The sequence below is a fragment of the Carcharhinus amblyrhynchos genome, chromosome 13, assembly GCF_965287045.1.
Source record: "Carcharhinus amblyrhynchos chromosome 13, sCarAmb.v2.hapA, whole genome shotgun sequence".
NCBI classification, from domain to species: Eukaryota; Metazoa; Chordata; class Chondrichthyes; order Carcharhiniformes; family Carcharhinidae; genus Carcharhinus; species Carcharhinus amblyrhynchos.
The window spans coordinates 24351629-24377508 of NC_137336.1; the positions used below are offsets into that span (position 1 = coordinate 24351629).

The window sequence follows — 25880 nt, forward strand, 5'->3', positions numbered from 1 at the left end:
CCTTTTACTCCCACCACTTTCCTTCACAATAGTGTTACAGTCAGCTTAACTTGTCCACCTTTCAGTCCCTGCTCTCATCCACACAAACTGCCAAGAATCTTGAACTTGATGGACAATTGTAGGGGTTGAGATTTCTCTATTGCTACCTTATGGGTGCCTAGATCTACCTCTTTGCATCACAACCTCCTGTCCCTGATCACAGACTGAATCAGAAGGACTTAGCTTAATGGATGTGACTGCCTCCTGGAATAAAATGCCCAGGTAACTTTCACCCTCCCTGTTGTACTGCAGTCTCTGAAGTTCAGGCTTCAGTGCATCAACTCTGAGCCAATATTCCTTGAGGTGTAGATATTTATTGTTGATGTGGACCATGCTGATGTCAACCAACTCCCAAGGCTGCAGCCACAATGCATCACCTGCTCTGGCACCTTTACCGTGTTTTTATAACCAATTACTTTTCAAGTTCAGACATATCTTCCAGTCATTATCCACAGTTAAAAAAATGGGAACATAATAAAAACATAAGAACTAGGAGCAGGAGTAGACCATCTGACCCCTCAAACCATTCAATAAGATCATGACTGATCTTTTTATGGACTCAGCTCCTCTGACCCATCTGCTCACCATAACCCTTAACTTCCTTGCTGTTCAAATTTATCTATCCTTGCCTTAAAAACATTTAATGAGGTAGCCTTAACTGCTTCACTGGGCAGGGAATTCTACAGATTCACAGCCCTTTGAGTGAAGAAGTTCCTCCTCAACTCAGTCCTAAATCTGCTCCCCCTTATTTTGAGGCCATGCCTGCTAGCTCTAGTTTCACCCGCCAGTGGAAATGCAATACTTATATCTGCGCAGTACTGGTTCACTGCCCCATTTACAGGGAACACCAATGACAATGGTAGTTACATCTTGCTTTTGGGAAGCAGGAAAGACCTGGCGCCATGAGGTAATTCACAATGTTTTTTCTTCTCGTCCAGTCAAGAATGGCAATTAGCTCTCTGGCAAATCATTGAAACAGACCCATACTGTATTGTGTTGCCTAGACGCATACCACCACACAATCATTATGGTGTACTGACAATAACAATGCAAAACATGAAATTTATTGCTAATATTTGAACATTTTTCATCAGAAGCAACTCGTTACATACAAATGACAAAGTTGATGCCTGTGGCTATCGTGCTAAACCAAGGAGTGTGTTTGATTATGAGCCTGGAAAATCATCAGCTTTAGATCACAACTATCCAGTAAGTGCTACTATTTTAGTCTGTGTAAATACAGTTATGAAGTAGTAAATATTATAGGAACAATAGACAATTGGGAAGAATCCCAGGAGAGGCTCAGGTGGTTAAGTAATAGATACTTGGAAACAATTATAAGGCTATAATTTAGTCAAAAGGTTTGGGTAGTTTGAAGAATGAGTAACAGCAGAAATACAACAGTATATTTTTTATTGGAATCCCTATTTATTTCAATTACAAATGGCTGCCTTGAGAATTTCAATTACAGGATGTTTTACAAGCTTACACCTAGATTTAATGAAGAAGATAGTACAAATCCTATGATATCATTGAGAAAAGGGGTGAAATTGGCAAAGAGAAAATAATTTCCTGGTGGTAAAGGATTTGAATATTACTGAAAAAATATATAGAAGCTTGTCACTTTGCACTCATCAGGGCAGCCACAAGAATACCAAATTTCAGAAGAAATAACAATTTGTGCTGCCCAAGAAAGCATAAGCTGATTGGTTGGCAAGTTGGATCCAATTGGTTGAGATATTGCCATGGCATATGCACCAGGGAGTTATATGCTTTTGTTCAAAAAGTGCTGCATTGTCTGGACATGTTCCTTTTGCTCGCAGAGGACAGGTCACTGTGTAATCAATATATGTTGTTTCTAGCAAGCATATGTGAACTAAATTGCAAACCAACTGATAATCTTAAATTAGTTGTTAGTAACTCTTAGCACATTTGAGATTGTTCATTAAGTGCTGTCCAATCGCAGAATCACATCAAATGGTAGACATTATGAGGGTGTTTCTCCCATCTTGCTGCACTGATTTTTTAGCATAACGGGTCAGGAGATTGAAGCAGCGCTCAATCTGTGGGATCCGCACTAGGCATCCAGGCCTGAGTGCATCTCCTAGTGCTGGATTTCTGGCACCATCCGCTCCACACCCGAAATAGGTGCTGAGCTTAATGAACTATGCAGCAGGTAACTTGTATGCTATAACAATGCTAGTAGTGGGCCTGGGACTGAAATCTGTGGGCCCACTAGTAGCTATAGTAGCCCACAGAAGCTACAGTAGCTCCCTATTCGCGGGGAACTGGCAGCCCAACCCCACTGGAGTGAAGGGGAGGGGTGCAATTGAGGTGCCCTAGTGGGTTAAGTGTTGGGAGGGTGCCCCCTTGGCATTGACACTTTGGCAGTGCCAACTCGGGCCCACAGCACTGCTCAAGTTGCCAATGTCCAGGGGGCATTGCTGTGGCAGCAAAAGTGGTGATTTGCAATAATAAGATTTGGACATCAGTCCAAAAAGACATCCTGCCTGACACACAAATAATTAATGGGGTATATGACGTTCAATGCCAGTGCAATTCCAGGTCCATAGGACGTATGTCCCTACAAGGCAGATCATATCAAACAATATGCACTTTCAGCTTGTAGCAGTTCATGATCAGCAGAGTATTGACCATACTCAACCAACCCGCAATTCCACAATTGAGCAGCACTTTCTGAACAATCTTGAGTTTGCTAAGAATTACATAAAGATTATCAGTTGGCTTCACAATGTAGCTCACTTCTGCTTGCTAAAAGCTACATCTGTTCAAATGAAGGGACCTGTCTTCTTTAGGCAAAAGGAATATATCCAAATATTGCACCTTGCTTCATTAACTAAAAGCATGGCGACAGCAGCCCCCTCGTACATTTGCCATGCCAATGTCTTGATCAATCAGAATGGCCTTGCCAACCAGTCAGCACCCCTCTTCTCATGCTATATCAATTATCAATGTTCCCTTTGAAATTTGGCAATCTTGTGTCTCTCCTGATGAATACAAGGTGAAAAACTTTGACAGCACCATGTCTCATTTTTCAATAATGCTCGAGGAAAAAATATCAGTGAGAAAGAGAAAAAAAAATTTATTCCCTGACTATTATTTATCAATATTAAGAAATTGCCAAAGTCAACTTAGATTATTCAGATGAGATACAATGGGAGTTCAATTTAAACTTTGTAGAATAAATATTAGCAAGAGGGTAATGATCTCAAAATGGGAATAATAGACTTGCCACCCTGTTACCATCATCCTCTGCCACAGTCACTTTCAAAGTGGGTTAACATTGGGCCCTAAAGCACTTGTTTGAGGCAACAGACCAATTTCAATTGGCAATTTACATACATTTCCCATCAGAATGGATCAGAATGTGTAGTGAACATTTCCTGACCTGTTTTATTGGTGCCAGAGTGAGTGCATAAATGCTCAATTATTTATCTAGAGACAAGAAGAGTCGGAGTGCACCTGTAGGCCTCCCAATGATAACCTGAGGCACTGCCACCCTGTACTTGTAATTATGACCATTAGGGGAGGAAGTGGCTTAGCGATATTGTCACTGGACTAATAATCCAGAGACCTAGGGCAAGACCTGGAGATTCAGGTTCAAATCCCACCACGGCAGATGGGCAAAATTTGAATTCAATAAAAAAGAATCTGGAATTAAAAGTCTAAGGTGACCATGAAACTATTGTCGAGTGTCGTGAAAACTCATCTGGTTCATAAATGTCCTTTACAGAAGGAAATCTATCGTCCTTACCTGGTCTGACCTATATGTGACTTCAGACCCACAGCATTGTAATTGACTCTTAAATAGTCTCTGAAGGGCGAAGGCAGTCAGGAAAGAGCAATAAATGTTGGCCCACATCCTGTAAATGAATAAAGGAAAATAGCCCTCATCTCCTTGATTTCCCATACCACACAGCTGGTGTTGGCAGGCTACTTAAACATTGAGTATTAGATCTAAGCAGTTACAATCCCAATCTAACATATATCAGTGTATCTATGCTTTCCTATGATGAGCTGAAATGAATCACTTTCCACAAGGCTGGAACAAAAACTGGAGACTGAAGAAAGTGGGATGTTTAATGTATTACTCTATTCATTCAACATCCCACTGATAATCACTGTCTAAATGGAAGAGTCCCCATTTGGGCAAGATTCTGGAGGCTAACAGCATGGAACAAAATAGTAGTGTGTATGAGCAGTATCTTCAAGAGAGATTGGAGAAAACTGGGAAACAGAATCAAAGAATTATGAGCTAGAATTTTAAATCCTCCCCGAAAGTGAGCTGGAAAGCAAGGGACTGCTAAAAATAAGTTGGAATGGCAGGTGACACTGCACGCATCATCTACCATTTTCTGCTGATAACATATTAGTGGCAGGGTAAACAGTGGAGAGGGCCCCCCCCAAATCCGCTCCCCCCTCCCCCCCCCCCCCCCACAAACTTTGGCACTTGGCTGCAGCCTCACGGAGTTGGGTCCTCTTAATCGGTCCCCAAAGCAACAAGGGCTGCCCCCCACTTAGAAGATCCCCTCAGGCTTCTTGATTATGAACACCCCAGCACCACCTTGCTGGGGTCTGCCTGACTGGGCCCAGCAAGCTCACCTCACCTTCCTCCTCAGACCTACCAGCACCCTGCTCAGAAATAACCTCAATCGATGTGCAATAAATTGTGCTCAATGATTTGGGGCAACCAAGTGCTGGCTCTTTCAGGAAATAGAACTGCTCCAAAACATTCCAATACAGTACAGAGCACCTTCAAACATTATTTTTTTTTTACAAGGTGCTTTTTAAAGTTACCAGTGGCGAAAACTCACCACCCTTGGTTTTCAAATAAAATAGTATGCTGGTAGATATTGTCATTATTCCTGTGTTCATTCTGGTTTCAGATATCAATGCAAAGCACTTCATCAGGGTCTGTATTTCTCAGTAAAACTAGGTATGTACTTGTCTATTTACTTATTTGCACAAGACTGATACATTGAATTTTACAGCACTTTAAAAAATTGTAGCCAAGGAATATTTTAAAGCCACAGACAATATCTCGTTAAATGTAATCTTGCTTCAATTCCAGTTTCCTTATTGTATGGGTGGAGTCAAAATCAAAGCCCTAGATCTAGAGATCTTAGGTATGAGGAAAGTCTCGGAAACTGACTTCTTCACTCAGAAAATGAGTTGTCTGGTGGTTCCTGTCTTGCGAGGGAGAAGCTGGAATCAGATAAGAACATAATAAGAACATAAGAAATAGGAGCAGGAGTAGGCCATCTAGCCCTTCGAGCCTGCCCCGCCATTCAACAAGATCATGGCTGATCTGTCGTGGCTCAGCTCCACATTCCCGCCCTCTCCCCATAACCCTTAATCCCCTCTCTTATCAAAAACCCATCAACCCGCGTCTTAAAAATATTTAGCGAGGCAGCCTCCACCACTTCAACGGGCAGAGAATTCCAGAGATTCACCACCCTTTGAGTGAAGAAGTTCTTCCTCAACTCCGTTCTAAACCGCGCCCCCTTTATCTTGAGGCTGTGCCCCCTAGTCCTACTGTCCTTTCTGAGCGGGAAGAGTCTCTCCACCTCTATCCTATCCATCCCATTCATCATCTTATACGTCTCAGTGAGATCTCCCCTCATTCTTCTAAACTCTAACAAGTACAAGCCTAGTTTATTCAGCCTCTCCTCATAGCTCAACCCCCTCAACTCTGGCATCAGCCTAGTAAACCTCCTCTGCACTCCCTCCAAGGCCAAAATATCCTTGCGTAAGTACGGCGCCCAAAACTGCACACAGTACTCCAGCTGTGGCCTCACCAATGTCCTATATAGCCGCAGCAAGACCTCCCTACTTTTATATTCAATCCCCCTTGCTATGAAGGCCAGCATCCCGTTCGCCTTCCTGACCACCTGCTGCACCTGCAAGCTGGGTTTTTGCGATTCATGCACAAGGACCCCGAGGTCCCTCTGCACCGTCGCCTGCTGCAGTTTTTCTCCACGTAAGTAATAATCCTTCCTACCATTATTCCTACCAAAGTGGACTACCTCGCACTTGCCAACATTAAATTCCATTTGCCAGTTCCTGGCCCATTCGCCCAGCCTATCTAGATCCTTCTATAGACTCTCCACACCCTCCGCGCAATTTGCCGTTCCACCAATCTTGGTGTCATCAGCAAATTTCGACACCATACACTCGGTTCCCTCCTCCAGATCATCTATATAAATGATAAATAGCTGAGGCCCCAGCACCGACCCCTGGGGCACTCCACTAGTCACCAACCGCCAATCCGAATAGCACCCGTTGACCCCCACTCTCTGCCTCCTATTTGACAACCAGTCCTCTATCCACGCTAACACCCTACCCCCAACTCCATGTCCCCTGACCTTCTGCAATAACCTCTTGTGAGGTACCTTGTCAAACGCCTTCTGAAAATCAAGAAAGACCACATCCACCGGCTCTCCTCTATCCACTGCCCTAGACACATCCTCATAGAACTCCAGTAAATTTGTCAGACACAACTTCCCCTTAACAAAACCGTGCTGCGTCTGCTCTATCAAGCAATTCCCCTCAAGATGCCTCGCTATTTCCTCCTTGATGACAGATTCTAACATTTTACCTACCACAGACGTTAAACTAACCGGCCTATAATTCCCCGCCTTTTGCCTGGCACCCTTCTTAAACAACGGCGTAACATTAGATGTAACGTTATTCAATGAAATAAAGGTAACTACAAAGACATGGGGGAAGAGCTGGCCAGAATTGATTAGAAAGGGAGCCTAGCAGGGAAGACAGTGGAACAGCAATAGCAGGAGGGTTATGCAGGAAGCACAACTGAAATTCATCCCAAGGAGGAGAAAACATGCTAAGGGGAGGACAAGGCATCCGTGGCTGACAAGGGAAGTCAAGGACAGCATAAAAGCAAAAGAAAAAGCATACAAAGTGACAAAGATAAGTGGGATGCCAGAGGATTGGGATGCTCTAAAAAGCAAGCAGAGGACAACTAAAAAAGCAGTAAGGGGGCAGAAGATGAAATGAGTGTGAGTTAGCTAGTAACATAAAAGAAGATAGAAAGAGTTTTTTCAGTATATGAAAAGGTAAAGAGAGGCAAAAATAAACATTGGCCCATTGGAAAATGAGGCTGGACAAGTAATAATAGGAAGCAAAGAAATGGCAGAGGAACTGGCTAGTTACTTTGCATCAGTCTTCACAGTGGAAGACACCAGTGGGATGCCAGAACTCCAGGAGAGTTAGGGAGCATAGGTGAGCACAATGGCCATCACTAAGGAGAAGGTTCTGTGGAAACTGAAAGGTTTGAAGATGGATAAATCACCTGGATCACCCTGAACCCCAGGGTTCTAAAAAGATAGCTGACGAAATTGTAGAGGCATTGGTGTTAATCTTTCAGGAATCACTGGAGACAGGGTGGGTTCCAGAGGACTGGAAAGTAGCTAATTTAATACTGCTGCTTAAGAAGGGAGGGAGGCAGCATAAGGGAAATTATATACCAATTAGCCTGACTTCCATCATTGGCAAGATTTTAGAGCCCATTATTAAAGATGAGGTCGCAGAGTACTTGGAAGTGCATGATAAAATAGGACTGAGTCAGCAGTCAGACAGCTTGTCAATGGGAGATCATGTCTGTCAAATCTGCTGGAGGATGGCTGCTTAGTGCAAGGCTGTTGAATCGGCTGCCAAGCTCACTAATGAGGCTGTTTGAATATTTATTGGGCTCCCACCAGCTCTGGCTGGATATCCAATTGCGAACAGTGGGCAAGGCCGGGAGCATTGCACTGGCTTTGGCGCCCGGCACAAAACCTGTTTTTGCACCAACACCCGATTTTTCAGGCAATTACGATTTGCAATCAGAGTCAGTAGGCCCAGAGAACCCCCCCACCTCAGAGTTTTGTTGGAGGCTGGGGACTGTGGAAGCCTTTTCTCCTCCCTCCGGGTACCCCCACTGGTCCCAGGGACACTCCATGGGACACCAGGGTAGCTAAACTGAGCTCTAGAAGCTATGGCATCACCTGGCTCTGCCAGTCCTGGAGGCCCAGATGTGTCTGCCCCATGGTCTGTGATCCCTCAGCCCTGGCCCTCTGAGGCACCTTCGCTATAGCATTCTGAGAGCGAACCAGGCTCTGGAGCCCCTTAGCATTAGCCCTGCAAGACTGGGATAAGTTGTACAGGCCCACAGACACGGCCTGCTGTGTCTCCAGAATGCCAGCAAGAGCACCAGCCATGGTCAGCAGTGTCTCCAACATGTCCCCTACACCCATGGTCATGGAACATTGTGTCTCCTGGATGCTGGCAGCACCCTTGGCCGTGGCCTGCAGTCTGTCTTCAATGGCCCACTGTGTTTCCAGGATGGCCTGGACCCTGGTCACCCATAAGGCCAAATTCCTGACGCAGACTTTCCAATGCGGATGCCATCCTTGAGGTGTTGATCCAGCTCCCACATTGTACCAGTACCACCTCCTGTGATAGCACTCTGTTTGGCTTCTCTAAACAGCCTTGCAGTCACGGCATGGAAACTGACAGCCATTCCACAACTCCCCGGGTTTCCTGATGCATCTCCAGCAGATTTGGGATAAACTCTGAGGTCTGGCACCTGGCTTGAGGCCAGGTGAATCCTCACCTGTGGCAGACTTCCTTGTGTCCGAGCCCTCGGATGTGCCCGATGTAATGTGCTCACCAGTAAGTGACCCAGAAGCCTCAGCATTAACATGATCCACCATGGTGATAGTCTCTGTGTTAGTGGGTTGTGTTGTTGATGCCTGTGTCAATTCACTGGTGGCGTCTTCAGAGGATTCTTCAGGGCCTCCCTCCCAGGCGTCGTTTGAGGTGCCAGACTTGAGGAGGAACTTCTTCTCTCAGAGGGTGGTGACTCTCTGGAATTCTCTGCCCATTGAAGTGGTAGAGGCTACCTCGTTGAATATATTTAAGTCACGGGTAGATAGATTTCGGATTGATAAGGGAATTAAGGGTTAGGGGGAGCAGGCGGGAAAGTGGAACTGATCCACTTCAGATCAGCCATGATCTTATTGAATGGCGGGGCGGGCTCGAAGGGCTAGATGGCCTACTCCTGCTCCTATTTCTTATGTTCTTATGTCTAGAGGGCTATCTTCAGGAGCAGAAGTGGTGGTGCCAGCACCAGAAGGGCCTGGTGCATCAAGATCACGCAGCTTGACATTTACTTCAAAGAAGACTTAGGAATAGGGTTCAGATGATGCTCATTTGCATGCAAGTCTCTCCCTTTCAGCTCGGGGCATGCTGGTCATTCACTGTGAGCATCCATAGCTCTGCCCACCTCCCCCCACCCCCCCACCCCCCCCAGACTCGGGTGGAGGCAGGCATATCCGAGGGCTCAGACACATGGAAGTCTGTCGGAACTGAGGATTCAGCTTGGCCCAGTCTTCTTCCTGTCATGATGGTTGTGCACGTTCTCCTCCTGTGGGGACATAAGGGGGATTGAAAGCATGATGTACGGAAGGGCACGGGGTTCAATGTGTATCGGGATTGGGGAGCTTATGGCTGTTGTTTTTGGAAAATGGGTCCACAGTGGAGTGGTGTTGATTCGAGGGGGCACAGAGGTTGGAGGCTGTACTGGGGGTGTGGGGAGGTGGGTGCGGGAAAGCGGTGATGGGTTGAAGTGTTGGTTGGTGGCTGCTCTTGAGGTGTACGGGGATGTTTTGACATTGTAGACACAGCACACATAGAGGTTTCAGAATGGGATGCACACTCACTTTTAGAGCCTGAAGAAGGTTGTTCATTTTCTCGTGGCATTGCTCTCCAGACCAAGGGGTCAGTGTCCTGGCATTTACAAACAATGCCACCGCCCTCTCAAAGCACGCTTGTTGTGTGACCTCTTGGGCGATGGCCCTGAGTTGGGATAGAGCAGCTGGCACCTCTCCTCCATTGCATCTAGCAGATAGGCCTGCTCATTCTCCATAAATCTTGATGCACATTTCTTTGGGGCCATCTTCCTGGGGCGTGACATCTGTATGTCTATACTTGCAGCTTATATACAGCTCTGGCTCGTTAAAGGAGTGCAGATGCAGTCAGTTTGGGCCATGCATGGGCCCATTAGTTAAATCTCATGGTGAACAATATACAGGCATTAGATCAGAAACAGGAAGCTGGGGACCTGAGTTCCAAATTAAGCTTTGCTCTGCTCATCCTCCAGTTCTGTTTAGCGGGCAAATGTTTATTGCTGAAATTTCACTTCAAGTAGCGCAGCCTCACTTTACACCTGTGCTTCCACACAGTTGAGTTGTATTGTGTGAGTCGCTGAAATGTTTCTCATTTTTAGCTGTTGAATAGACTGTAAGTGATGGTTTACTTATGAACAAAGATTAAAATTATTTATTATTTCTGGGTCGTAGACCAAATATTTAGCTTTCAAAACCGACTGTCTACATTTTAAAATCCATTTGCTTATTTTTCTAAAACGGAGTTATGCTTTCGTGTTGATTTCACTAGATCACTCCCTACATTGGCAGAATCAACTAGTCAACCAACCATCAATAATACAGGACAACAGGACAGTTTTGAAACAGATCCATCTCATCTGAATTTCTTGGAAATCCAACATTACTTATCTACTGATCAAATCTCCATCGACGGCAAAAATGGTAAACTAAAATTATTCCAACGTAAAGTGTACAATAAGGTAATCAGTGTTACAATCACAGTTGGTGTTACTAATGGAGATTCCAGAATGGAACTCTGGCTCGTTAAGTTTTTTTTAGAAAACGTGGAGGAGCAGAGTTACAGGACCACCAATTCATTTTTGATGACAGGACCCCTTCCTCCCATTTCCCCAAAAAAATGGGTGCAATCGGGCTGGGGGAAAGGGGTTGACCTCACCACTCTCTGCTGGGGTAGGGGTGGCGTGGCTGGACTGCTCCTTCCGGTGCTGGCACACCTAAAGATCAGCCCTGGCATGAGGGTTTCAGGCTGCCCTCTGATCAATTTCCACATTCCTGACGGTCAGCTGTGCAAGTTCTGAAGTGCCAGGCCACTTTAACCTCCATGTTCCCGCTCCCACCCACCCATCCCCCTCCCCTGGTCACATGGCAGGATTTTAAATCATTGCAGCACTCCATTCTGCAGCAGAGATTTTCCTTTCTCCCTGTGAGAAGCTGTAGGTGTGAACAGACCCTTTTGAAGGGATTTTGGGGCACCCCAAGGATCAAATACTGGCTGTTCACAACACATACTAATAATTTTGTATGGAGACCAAATGTAACATTTCCAAGTTTGCAGATGATGCAAAACTAGACTATGTGTTGTGGAAGATGTAAATGGGCTACAGAAGGATTTGGACAGACTCAGTGAGTGAGCATGTTAGATGGAATATAATGTGGAAAAATGTGAGGTAATCAATTTTAATAAAAGGAACAAACGTGCAGAGTATTTCCTAAATGGTAAGAAAGTGTGGATGGACAACAGGACCTGGGTGTCCTTGTTCATAAGTCATTAAAGGCTAACAGACAGGTGCAGCAAGCTATTAGGAAGGCTAATGGAATGCTAATAGAATGATAGCCTTTATCACAAGAGGATTTGAGTACAGCAGTTGTGAGATCTTGTTTCAAATGTACAGGAGTTTGGTTAGACGGCATCTGGAGTACTGTGTGCAGTTTTGGTCCCTTTACCTCAGGAAGAATAGTATTACCATAGATGGAGTGCAATGAATTTTCATAAGTGTTGTTTCAGGGATGGTGGGACTGTCTTATGAAGAGGAATTGGACATACTGGGCCTGTGTCCTCTAAAGTTTCGAAGAATGAGAGGTGATTCTATTTAAACCTACAATATACTGAAAAGAATAGACCAGGCAGATGCAGTTAAGATGTTTCCCCTCACTGGGGTTTGTAGAATTGGGGACACAATTTCAGAATAAGAGGGAAGCTGCTAAGAACCGAGATTAGGAGAAATTCCTTCTTGCAGAGGGTTATGAATCTTTGGAATGCTCTGACCCACAGGGCCGTGGAAACATTTAGTATGTTTAAAGTGGAGATTGCTAGATTACTGATTAACAACGCTGTAAAGGGTTATGGGATAGTGTGGGTAAAAGGTGTTGAGGTGTCCGATCAGCCATGATTGCATTGAATGGCATGGCAGGTTCAATGGGCTGAATAGCCTGTTCCTGTTCCTATGCAGATGTGTTATTTCAATGAGCCCTTAACTTGTGTAATAATCTTTTAAGTAGCGCTTTAAATGTTTTGAGAGTCCAAATAGGCTGCATCTACTGATTCCCTTTTATCCACCCAGCTAAGTACAGCCTCAAACAAACACTACTAAATTTGTCAAACACATTTTCCACCATTTCATAAAACAACAATAATTCTGCCTCATTATACAATGATTTCCTTAGAATGATAGAGATCAGGTGATTTCTTTTGGAGTTCTCTGCTTCATCATTTTGTGAAAAGTAATCTTTTGCTGCATTTCATTTCAATCTGTTTCCAAAGATATTTGGAAGATCGCAATCGCAATATTTCTACAGCTACCCCCTTTTTAAAATCCTAAATTGTAGATGGAGAGGATTTGTCAACTTTTAGTCCCATTAATTTCTCCAGTATTTTTCCTTTACTAATACTGATTACTCAATCTTCATATATTCTTCAAACCCACTTATTTCAGATACACAGTCTGTGTCTTCTACTGTGAAGACATACACAAGATATTTGTTTTCATAATTGTTTTAACATCTCTACCAAGTCCACTTTTAATCTAATAGTACCCTTAACTGCTTTGGTTAGCTATATGATGTCACTTTTTCCATGGAGTTTTTATTGCTCAATTTTTTTTGGATAGCTAATTTCCAAAGAATCCAACCAATGTTCACCGCTTATTAACTCCAGCAGAGCAATGACATTGGATGGAATGTGTTCTTCTAGCATATTTAAAAAGATGTTCTATTACAAGAAAAATGCAACCCGTGTTGTTCTGGATCAATGCAGCTCAATTTGTCAACTAACACGTTGAAATAGTTTAATGTGTTTACAAATTGGCTTTTAGAGCCATTGACAGATCTTTCGTGAAGTGTGGTTAACGGAACTGTGCACAATATTTGAGCTGTGGCCTAATCGGAGTTTTCTACAGGTTCGGCATAACTTTCCTGCTTTTGAACTTAATGCCTCTGTTAGTGAAACCCAAGATTTACAGTGTTAATTGTTTACCCACTATGTCCTGCCGACCTTACCTTCCCAGTTACTACTATGCTCTCTCTCACTGCCTCTCCATAAATATCAGAGCAAATACACAGAGTTTTACAGCACAGAATGAGGCCCTTCAACCCATTGAGTAAGAAAAATGTTTAAGTACTGAACAAGTGAGAAAAAGGAGAGAAACCCGTCTTTTTTTTCGGTGAGCCGTGAATTGCAATCTTATGTCACTTAGTGGGAAAAAAAAGTGACAGGATGCGATTCTCTCCAGTAGGGGGCAGAGCCTAAGCTCACGAATGAAGCCGGTTGCTGAGCCCTATCGGCACCAGTGCGCAGGTGTCCCCATCTCCCAGAACACTGGGAATTCTCCTGTCAAATAGGCATTAAGTTAAAAAGTAGGAAAGTTATGCTGAACCTGCAGAAAATGCTGATTAGGCCACAGCTCAAATATTATGCACAGTTCTGTTAACCACACTTCATGAAAAATGTGACAAATTTGAGAGAGGGGGAGCAGATTTACTGGAATAGTTCCAGAGAATGAGGGATTTTAGCTACAAAATTAGATTGGAAAAAGCTGAGGCTCTCCTTGGAGCAAAGAAAATTCAGGAAAAGTTTAATCATGGTGTTGAACATTCTGACTAGAGAAGGTAAAGTAAATAAAGTGAACCTTTGGCAGCAGGTTAGCATAGTGGTTAGCGTTGCTGCCTCACAGCATTAGTGACCTGGGTTGGATTCTGGCTTGGGTCACTCTCTGTGTGGAGTTTGCACGGTCTCCCTGTGTCTGCGTGAGTTTTGTCCAGATATTCCATTTCGTCCCACAGTCTGAAAGATGTGCTTGTTAGATGCATTGACTCGAACAGATGGCAACTAGGGAAATTTCACAGTAACTTCATTGCAGTGTTAATGTAAGCCTTACTTGTGCCTAATAAATAAATTTTAAAAAAACCTGTTCCCATGAACAGATTTGAGCTTTTTGCAAAGGATTCATGGGAAGCATGAGGAGGATTTTTTTTATGCAAGTAGCAATGAGCTAGGACTTGTTGCCAGTGACAGTGATGAGAGTGAAGATGGTTATTGATTCCAAAAGGAAATTGGATGAGCACTCAAGGGAAATAAATTGGTAGGACAACTGGATTGAATGTAAAAATGGGACTGATTGGATTGCTCTACAGAGAGCCAGCATAGAATCAATGGGCTGAAAGACCTTCTGCCATTAATTGTATTGGCTGAATTTTATACGTCCCCTGACATGCAAGTTGGGGATGAGTTTTCCTGTATCTGGCTGGCATGCGCTGCAGCTGCTTAATAGCCGGTAGGCCTTTAATTGGGTTGAGGTGGAACTCTTGTCACCATCAGACAGGAAGTCTTGCCCCTCAGAGCTGCTGGCCAATCAAATGGCTGGCAGGCCACTTATCCTAGCAGTGTCACTGGAAGTGATGGTCATTGCTGGAACTGCCCGAGTCCATAATCTGTCAACTATTATCCCCACTACCAACATCCTGTGGGTTATCATTGACCAGAAACTGAACTGAACCTTCCAGGACAAAGCAACCCGTTTGACTGGCACCCCATCCACTACCTTAAATATTCACTTCTCCCACCACCCACGCTGAGTGGCAGCAGTGTGTACGCTCTACAAGATGCACTGTGGCAAACCTCTTGCCCCGAGCCTCAGCTTCTTTCACCATGAGGGACAATGGTGGCAGGCACATGGGAACACCACCATCTGCAAATTTCCCTCCAAGTCACATGTCTCCCTGACTTGGAACCATATCGCCGTTACTTCACCATCGCTCAGTCAACATTCTGGAACTCTCTCCCTAACAGCACTATGGGTGTACCTATATCACACAGACTGCAGTGGTTCAAGAGGCAGCTCGCCACCACCTTCTCCAGGACAATCAGGGAAAAGCAATAAATGCTGGCCCAGACAGTGACACTCACATCCCATGGAAGAATAAACAAAAGGCAGCATCATGAAATCTGTGGAATGATTTATTAACTTGTGACCTCAATGAGTTCAATTGTATCTTGGTTTTCAATTTGTAGCTGAATTAAAGAGACTGAAGCTTGACTGAGTGGCAAATATTTAATGAGTAGAAAAAAAAATTGGGTCAGTGGTTTATGTAACCATGTGAAGAATGCAACTAGATCTGATTTTGTTATGGCAAATTAGACTTCATTGACAGTTTTATGGAAATACCCTGACAAATATATTGTCGGAACTCACTCGACAAGTTAAGCCAACTCTTTTTTTCCGATAAATTTAAATTGTTTTTTTTCCCTTTACTAGTTTTCTCTCAAAGGCACTGATATTTGCTGAGGTATATTACTATAGAGCATCCAGTACTTTGCCCTTGGGGTCAATGTTCAGCTATAAACGGCAGTGAGCATTGTTGACAAGCAATGCTATGGTTTTATGCAGTTTACTTGGGTTTATGCTGGTTCTCCCCTGTTGTACACAACTGATACATCCAGCAAAGGTTACTGGATGGCAATCAGGATCATGGGCTTGTTTTCATTGTCTTGTTTTCCACACAAGATGCCTACACCAGTTTTAACATTCCAGACTGAGATCATCTAACTCATTCCAGCTGAGGGATCTAATGTTTTAATTAAATGCCCAAGTGAAAGATGAAAGTTTTAATGTAATTGTAAAGAGCTCATTGTAAGTTTCCAAGGGCGAGCGATGACCTAGTGTTAATATTGAGAGACTATTAACCCAGAAACTCAGCCAATTTTCTGAGGACCTGGGTTCAAATCCCACCACGGCAGATGGTGGAATTTGAAATTAATTTTTTAACAATCTGGAATTAAGAATCTACTGATGTCAATGAAATCATTGTCAATTATCAGGAAAAACCCTAATGTCCTTTAGGGAAGGAAATCTGCTGTTCTTACCTGGCCTGGCCTACATGTGACTCCAGAGCCACAGCAATGTGGTTGACTCTCAACTACCCTTGATGGGGGGATGGGATGGGGTAATAAATGCTAGCCAGCCAGCAATGCCCATGCCCCACAAATGCATTTTTAAAAATATGGTCTATTTATTCCAAGCCTATCTACAAGATGTCCAATCCATTCTGAGGGCTGGGCCTCAGTATCATTCCCCCATTATCTTCAAATTTCTGCACCATCTCCGGATCATTTTTGGAACTGGTTCCAGCATGAATCACCACAGTGCACCACCTCCCACCTTTTGTCAGTCTCATGAACTATCCTTAGCCCCTACCCTCTATATATTTTGGATATATTATAGAATCCCTACAGTGCAAAAGGAGACCATTTGGTCCATCAACCACAAACCCACTCTTGCCCTATCCCATAATCTCTTTTAACCTTTGCTAGTTCCCCTGAAACTAAGGGACAATTTAGCTTCAATCCAAAGTGCCTGCAGACCCCTGTCTCCACGCTGCCTGACCTTTGTCATAGTTCATAGAAGCCCCACAGTACAGAAGGAGCACATTTGGTCCATCGAGTCTGCACCGACCACAATCCCACCCAGGCCCTATTCCCATAACTCCATATGTTTAATCTGCTAATGCCCCTGACACTAAGGGGCAATTTACCAATCAAGTTGGCCAACCAACCTGACCTGCACATCTTTGGACTGTGGGAGGAAACCCACTCAGACACAGAGAGAATGTGCAAACTTCATACAGACAGTGACCCAAGGCTGGAATTGAACCCAGGTCCCTGGCGCTGTGAAGCAGCGATGCTAATCACTGTGCCACCATGCCACCCCATCATGTGTCTCTTATGTGGCATCTTATCAAAGACTTTCCGACGGTCAACACACATTGCATCCATTGCATTGCTCGTCCTTCCATTTGTTATTTTCAAAGAATTTAGTAAGATTGATTGAAAATTAATTTCCTTTTGCCGACTACGTTTTATTATATTCTCTGGCTCAATGTTCTGTTTTCTTTTTGATTCAGTTCTCTTTTCAATTCCCTACTACCGAATATCACCAATTCCCTGAATTATTTGTCTCCCCTTTCCATTCCAGAAAATATGTTTGCTGTTTGCTTATTCGTGTTAAAAAAACCCGTCAAATAGTCTCTCTTGCTCTCTAGCCATAGTTTTGGTGTGATTTTAAAATGTGTGAGTTGCCTATTTTACTCGGCAGGGACACAGCAATTAGCGAACAGCAGGCTAGTTCTCCCTTTGTAATTGAATTTTAAAAAAATATGGATCATTTAAGACTCCTCTTTTCAGAGGTTGATTTTGATAAACGTATGGCTCTTCTGTTGCACAAGTATGGTTCTTAAAACAATTGAGGACAACTGACATCAGTGCCACCACCCATGCTCAGAATGAGGGAAGTTCCATTTCCTGTGGGAGCTGGATTTTCAATGGGCGGAACGAGTGCTCAGTGTGACGCAGGAGCAGGGACTAGGTCATAGCAGGGAGCAGTTTTACCAAACAGGATCTGAGTCAGATTTTTCTGACAGAACGTGGAGTGGGGAGGGGGGTAACATGGTGATCTTGCTCAAGACAGGGAGTGGTGGTGAGCAAGTCGCAGCAAGCAAAGTGAAGTGTGAGGGCTTCTCAAGAAATCAAGAAGATTTAGGCCCAGAAATATGACATATTGTTGATAACAGCTTGTGAGATTTTAGGCTTAACAACAAACATGTTGAACTTACTTGGAATATTACGTGCTGGTTAATAAGTTTTTTTTTGGGTGACTGAAGGGGGGAGAAATATTACAGGAGGAAACATGTCGGGGCAGGAGCTTTCTTCCTGGGCTGCAACATTATATAATTCAATTCTAAAGTGAAAATAATAAGTAACATTTAACTGCAATCCCACTTTTCCAGTGTAACATAAACATTCCAGTTAGAAAAAAGCTGGGGGGATTAAGGGAAAGTAAAATCAAGCTGAACATGCCGCCCAAGTATTTTGTTTATTGCTGAACAAAAGTTTGCTTTTATATTGACCAAGCTAAATTGCCCCTTAGTGCCTCGGGATGTGTAGGTTAGAGGGATTAGTGGATAAATACGTAGGGATACTGGGATAGGGCCTGGGTGGATCTGTTGTCGGTGCGGACTCGATGGGCCGACTGGCCTCTTTCTGCACTGTAGGGTTTCTTTCTTTCTTTCTTTCATATGTTCTAAATGCAGTTCCCCCCAAACACTGCGAAAAACACTGCTGACGGTCACCATTCATCCTATTGCCCTGCACCCTACCCATCCACCCACCCCTCCCCACCTCTGATTGGCATTTATTCACTCGCAGTTGACTCTTCTTATCATCGGATCCCAACCCCAATCCTGGTTGCTCTACATCTCCTGGTCAAACTCCTCCCAATTGGCATCCCCTTTAAGAGCTTACCTTGGATACAGCAGCCCAATACACAAAGCCTCTTTGCCAGCAGGCTACCGGGGCCTGTTCAAGAATGCCATTTAAATGAGACAGTAAGTCAAATATCGAGTGCACCTACCTTTTGACTGTTGCTAATGAATTTCTCTCTCTATATTTTGAAAATGATATGGCACAGTGGTTAGCACTGTTTGCACATTCTCCCCATGTCTGCATGGTTTCCTCCAGGTGCTCCAGTTTCCTCCCACAGTCCCAAAGATGTATGGGTTAGGTTAATTGGCCAAGCTAAATTGCCCTTTAGTTTCAGGGGGAACAGCAAGGATTAATGGAGATTAACCCTTGCTAGTCCCCAGGGCCAGGTTGGATTTGTGGTTGATATAGTCTTGATGGTCTACTTCTGCACTGTAGGGATTCTATGATGCTAACCCTGAGTCATTTTAGTTCTTTTGTGGGATGCAAGTGGAATGGTGATAAGTTTCCTTCTTGAACTGCTGCAGTCCATGTGGTTATAGGTACAGCCACAGTTTTACTGGGGAGGCAAATCCTGGATTTTGACCCCCCCAACAGTGGAGGTAAAGAATTGAATTGTAATGGGCTCACAGGCCCACAGCCTATGGATGGGAGGTTGGGGGATGTAGGAGGAGTGGGAGGTTGGGGGATGTGGGAGGAGCAGGAGGTTGAATAGATTGGTTCCTCCACTTTATACCTCCATCAAGGAATCATTATAATGGCAGGATGGGAATTGGACAGGCTTCCCACTACAAGGAGGTGGACAGTAAATATGTAAACATCCTATTTAGAGCCATTTTTTCATTTGGATCAACCCATGCCCCTCTCACCCACCATGTGAAGAGGCTGCCAGCAAAATGGAAGGGTCTCGTGGTGTGGGGGAGGTAATATGGAGGAAAGAGAAGGCTGTGAGCAAGAAAGGCAGTCCTGGGGCCCAAAGGATTTCCCCAGAGAGAGCTTTCCGCTCGAGCATATGGCCCTGTAATTTTTATTTTAAGGTTTTATTTCATCTACCCGCCTGCCTACTCCTGAACTGCTGGCTCTCTGTTTGGCTGGCCGCTCTTGGGGATTGTCCTTTATAGGATGGCTGCAGCTTAATTGGCTGTCAACCGTAAAATTCAGGAGCCCTACGGGTCATGCGTGTACGTCAGCAACATGCATTTCCTCCCAATGTCAGGCTGCCTGGTAAAATTCTGTCTATTGTCCCAATTCAGGATGGTGAGTGACTTGGAGACGAACTTGCAGGTGGTGGTGTACCCATGCATCTGCTGTTTCTCTCCTTCTAGGTGCTAGAGCTTGCGGGTTGGCAGGTGTTGTCCAAGGAACCTTGGCATGTTGCAGTGCATATTGTAGATGGTATGCAACTGCCATTGTGTGCCAGTGGAGGATGGTGTGAATGCTTAGGTTAGTGGATGTCAAACAGATTGCTTTATCCTGGATGGTGTTAAGCTTCTTGAGTGCTGTTGGAGTAAACTTTGGCTAATACTCCACGCTAGTAACCATTGTTTTGTGGCTGCTTGGGTGGACAATTTAAAACTAATTCTTAGATTCTCACAAAAGAAAATGCTTCGAAATGCAGAAAAGATCAGCTGTGTTTCAGCTGATACATAAGTAACTCTCACAGGCTCCTTTCAACCTTTACTTCACTGTTATTGGTGATGAAAGGGTTGTGGATGAAGCTCTCAAAAGTATCTCTTTATGGTGCAGACTTACTTGTGGTTCCTGTCGTGCTGCCAGTATTTGCTGGTATCATATCCTGTAATATGTCAATGCATTTCATTTTAGCAAAGAATTTACTTATAACGATTACAAAGTGAAGAACAGTTTACATTATAAAATAAGGAATGGGTCTTAAGAATCAATCAAAGTTCCATTAAGGGCTCCAAGAGTTTATCCAAAAGCCATGCAGAATGGAAATACCCGAGTTTTGATGCTTAATCAGGGTAAACATGCTACCAATGGCATCCATGACATTTAGTTACTGAAGGCTGTAAGAAATAGGAACTGATGTAGGCCATTCAGCCTCATGGATGCCTCAGAATGACTCCAGTCTCCACTCCAGCTCCCAGTTGAGGGGTCAATCATGAGGGGCATAGTTTTCGGATAAGAGGAAAGAAAGAGATTCAGAGAGGATTTGAGAAAAGGCTTTTTCACCCAGGGGATGGTGGGAACTTGAAATGCCCTACCTGGGAAGGTAATCAAGGCCAGAAACCTTACAAGCTTTAAAAAATATTTGGATGAGCATTTGAAATGTAACATTCAAGAATATGGGACAAGTGCAGGAAAATTGGATTAGCGTGCCTTTAATGTTAGATATTGTTGGCGTAGACTCGATGGGCTGAAGGGCCTTTTCTGCACTGTGTGACTTTTAGACCACATGGCGGGATTTTCCAGCTGTGTTTGCCCTGAGACCAGAAGATCCCACCTGAGATCAACAGACCTTTTCATGGTCCTCCACAAACCCCCCCAAATACTATACAGACATTTCTGTGGTCTGTGCTCACCACCTCTGCTGCCCCCCCACCACCTCCTCTCTCCCCCCCCCACCACCCGTTACAATTCTCTGTGATTGCTGCATTTGTTATTTACTTCAGCTGTGATGCTCCTGTGGTTGAATAGTTTACCAAAGTCAAAACCATGTTTTTATAATGTCCACTTGAATGCAACATCATAGGGTGGTACAAAACAACCAGCCAATTAATTGTTGCTTTAGGGGGAGGGGAGGGGATTTGACAGATAAAATTGGCAAGAATGTAAATGCCTCCAGCCACAAAGAATTATGTTTACTTCCAATTGCTAATGTTGCTAATAACTTTGGTGCAAATAGGAAATGGGGAAATTGGCTTCACAGTTACTCAGGCTTTTTCATTCACATTAGTGACCCGAAACTCGGAGACACTTGGCTAGGAAATTGGTTTCGTACCCAAAACCAATGGAAGTGGGGCAGCATGTCTAAAACTGGTCCTCCAAGATATGTTCTGAGGCTCATCCACATTGAGCTTCAGGTCCACAGAGAGGCAAAATGGCGTAAATCACGCATCCCAATATAGGCTTGTCAGTCAGAGTCCAGGCAAACTGGGCGAGCTCCTTCAAAGGTAGTGCCCCCTCCCCCAAAGTCAGTGGTGGTGGGGGTGGGGGGTGGTGTTGGGGGAGCTGAGGTGAATGGGAATCATAGAATCATAGAATCCCTACTATATAAAAGCAAATTACTGTGGATGCTGGAAGCTGAACCCAAAAGAGGAAATTGCTGGAAAATCTCAGCAGGTCTGGCAGCATCCGTAAGAAGAGAGCTGACATTTCGAATTCAGATGACCCTTTGTCAAAGCTTCCTACTGTTACATAGAATCATAAGATTCCTACATAGAATCTATTATCCAAAAGGAGGCAATTTGTCCCATCAAGCCTGCACTGACGACAACTCCACCCAAGCCCTAGCACCAAAACCCCACATATTTACCCTGTTAATCCCCTTAAGGAGCAATTTAGCATGGCCAACCTACCTAACCCACAAATCAAGCACAGGTTGATAGCCACACCCACCCCCCCGTCCCCCAGATCCCCACTTCTCACACCTCAATATTTGCACCATTTTTAAAAAAAGATATTACTTAACTTTTTGTTAGTCACTCCACCAGTACATTTTAAGCATCAGGAAAACTTTCAGAATATATGGCATGTTCGGCAGCTGACTCACTTCAGGAGGAGATCTCTCATCCAGAGATGCTACCCTGCTTCACTTAATCTTTTGCCCCAAAAATTACCACACAAATGCTCAATGGTAATTATTTGTCCTTCATTATGTATAACCCAAAATCTAAGTGTAATCTGCAAAAACTGCTTGAAATCTATGAACATTTGGGACAAAGATCCTTGCTGATTATTGAACTTGGACTTGCTATTTCATCATACATGCTGGCTATTAACATTCAATCATTAGACAGAAATTCCAAATAACCAAAGAGAACTGACATTATGACAAAGTAATCCTGATTATAGCAAGTTCCTATTGCTCCGAATTAGTAATATTTCAAAAAGCACAAGTGTATCTTAATCCATGGTGTCACAATTAAAAGCCAATTGATTTAATATGTTCTTTCTTTGTCCAGAAGAACTGGCTGATGCGCTTCCAGGTGTCAATCAAAGCTTTCAGTCCCGAAAACCAGAGGAGCTATGTGATCCAACACAGCAACTAAAAATGGTAACAGTACGCTCCGTGTAACCCTTTGTCGGTTGAATAAGTTCAGCAGCTTGAATACTTTGAACCTATCGTAACTGCTACAAAAAGCATTCTGTGAAAATGATTTATTCTGTGCCATCTAAATGTTGACGAATGGACAAATTTTGCAGCATTCTTCAAATTACAATATTCCTCAGGATAAATGATAACATATGGAATATGGGAAGTTCTTTGTAATCAAGAAACCCAATGATCTGTGAAAGCCTGTACTGCTTTCCATCACAAGCCTATCATTCTGCTGGGTTACCCCAGGCTGTGTGGCATCAACATTCAAGATTTTAACGGGAGGGTAAGAGACTGTTAGGTAAGAGATTTGACTGGATGGCAAATGGTTATAGACAGGGATCCCAATTTTAAATTTCCACCCCATCCCAAACCTGGTCTCTGCTAATTAAAATGAGACCAGTCACTTAACACCTTCAATGCCTCTGCCTTGTTGATCTTAACCAGTTCTGAGCATGTCAGTGAGGCAACAACAAGAAGGAATTGGGTTCCATACTGACATATGAAATAGGAGCAAAGGAAGGCCATTTTGCCCCTTGTGCTTGCTCCACCATTCAATATGATCATGGCTGCTCTGTTTCATATTCTTCATTCCCACTTACCTCTGATACCTTTTGACTCCCTTGCCTGATAGGAATCTATCCACTTCTGCCTTAAGAAGATTCAATAACTGTGCCTCCACTGCCTTCTGAGGCAGAGAGTTCCAAAACCACACAACCTTCTGAGAGAAAACAAATTTCTTCATGTCTGCTCCAAAAGGATGAGTCCTAATTTTAAAACCATGCCCCATAGTTCTGGACTCAATACAAGAGGAAATAACCTTCCCACATTCATCTTGTCAAGACTATTCAGGATCTTATCTACTCCAACTGAGACACCCCTCAGTCTTCTAAACTCCGGCAGAGTTCTTTCAATATACCTCTCAACATTCAATAATGTCAGGCCAAGACAAACTGTGGGCCAGAAGAGATTTTCAGAAAGCTTTTGACAAAGTTACATAGAAGAGGTTAGTGCACAACATTTAAGAGCATTAAAATTTCCCAAAATATACTCTGAAAATTCTTACTGTTCTCAATAGCCACAAACTAAAACAAAGCAGGATTTTTTTGTCATGGGTAAAATGGGGGAAAAGCATATCAATTTAGCAGTGGAACATTCTTCATTGAATCTGCAGGCATTTGTCCTATTTCTTGACTTTTTTTAGATTTCCCAAGCCAGTGCATGGGCCCCTTAAATACATAATTTCGACGACTACTGAAAAATGTAGTTGGAGATTTTATTCATTCGTGGGACATGGCCGTGGCTGACTGGCCAGCATTTTATTGCCCATCCCTTGTAGCTCTTGTTTAGAGGGCAGTTAAGTGTCAACTGCATTGGTGTGGCTCTGAAGTCAAATGCAGGCAAGACCGGCTAAGGATGGCAGATTTCCTTCCTTCTCTAAAGGACATTTGTGAACCAGATTGATCTTTCAGACAATCAGCAATGGTTTCATGATCATCAGTAGACTCTTAATTCCAGATTTTTATTATTGAATTCAAATTCCGCCAACTACTATGACAGGATTCGAACCCGTGTCTCCAGAACATTAGCTGAGTTTCTGAATTAATAGTCTATAAGACATAGGAGCAGAATTAGGCTATTTGATACATTGAGTCTGCTCCACAATTTAAATATGGCTGGTATGACTCTCATCCCTATTCTCCTGCCTTCTCCCTGTAATCCTAGTGATAATAACACTAGGTCATTGCTTCCTCTGAGCTGCACATGTGTTGGATTGGCTTGGCTGAGGATTGACCAGCACCCCTGTCTCTACCTTAATCTCCACCAACAACAGGTAAGTCTGATTCTACTCTCAAGCTGGGACTAGCAGGGGTTCTCCTCTGCATAGGAATTGTGACCAACCCTTTGCCCCATGGACCACTCTAATCCTGCACCCTGGAACTTACCTGAGGGCCTCTGTCAGTGAAGCAGACAGCCCAACATTGATGACTTTGTCCAGGTGATCTGTCTGTGATGACAATCCATTAGTCCTCGGTTCAGGCAAGTGGACACATGTCATCACCCAGACTAATTTCTCAGCCTGTGAATCAGACGGTTCCAACATTAAAGAGATTATCCTTTATCTTTGACTTTTATTCTTTCAGGAATTGACTGTAAGAGCAAAATATGACTTCCAAGGTCAAACGTCAAAGTGAGTTCAATTAAACTTTTATCATTCAAATAATTTCTAACGTACTAATGATTAATCATAGTTGTGGAGAGTGAAACTTCCCTCTCATTAAACATTCAACAAGGTTTTCACACAAGCATGTGGAATTATATCAAAGAACATTTTAAATTTTATATTTTCGCTATTTCCTTTTTCAGCTCTTCACTCAACAGAATTCAAACCAGCATGATCATTGTAATTGGGATTAGAATTTGCATTTCCAAGAATCTATATTCTAAAAACAGAAATATTTTACACAGAATAGTTCTGATCTTGATTGCACTGCAAAAGAGTCACCACTCCTCCTGGAATAAATCACTAACTGAACTAAAGTTATTCTGTAATGCAAACCAGTGATGGATTCTACACAAAGTTATGTGTACCTTCTGCTTTGCTTAAAAAATTAAATCCTCCTACTGCTTTTTGGGATTTTGTTTTTGGGATGTGGTAACACTGTCAACTTCCCACTTATTATCCATCAATTCTTGCCTTGAGAAAGTATTGTTGAGCCTGCTGCTGGGACTGCTACAGTCTTTGTGATGATGGTTCCCATAACAGTGGCCAGTGGAAACCCATAGATTGTTTTTCTGATGTTGCAGTCGGTCTGCTCTTGCTGAATGAAGGGGTAGGTAAATCAACCGTTCAAACCCAATGCCAAAGCTGATGCAGCAGATAGGAATGAGTCATCACTTCCAGGAATTTGGAATTAAGTATGAAGAATTGCAAGAGGAACAACTATATGAGAAGTAAATCTGGTTCAGAAATTTGTTAAGGCACAAATTGAGAGCTTTGAAAGTTCATTAGAAATGATAATACATCACTAAACATTGGAAATTGAAATTGGAATAGAGATCCAAAAATGAAGATTTAACCTGACAATAAAGCTGCCCATTT

General features: G+C 43.4%; 1 protein-coding gene across 1 annotated transcript in view; it reads left to right on the plus strand.

Moving 5' to 3' along the window:
* LOC145351650 (uncharacterized) overlaps window positions 1-25880 on the plus strand; it is a 75330-nt gene that overhangs the window by 26772 nt on the left and 22678 nt on the right. The window contains exons 8-12 of the mRNA XM_080201210.1: window positions 1134-1248; window positions 4947-4996; window positions 10519-10670; window positions 22644-22735; window positions 24922-24968. Coding sequence (XP_080057336.1) covers window positions 1134-1248; window positions 4947-4996; window positions 10519-10670; window positions 22644-22735; window positions 24922-24968 — 456 coding nt within the window. The remainder of the gene's footprint in view (window positions 1-1133; window positions 1249-4946; window positions 4997-10518; window positions 10671-22643; window positions 22736-24921; window positions 24969-25880) is intronic.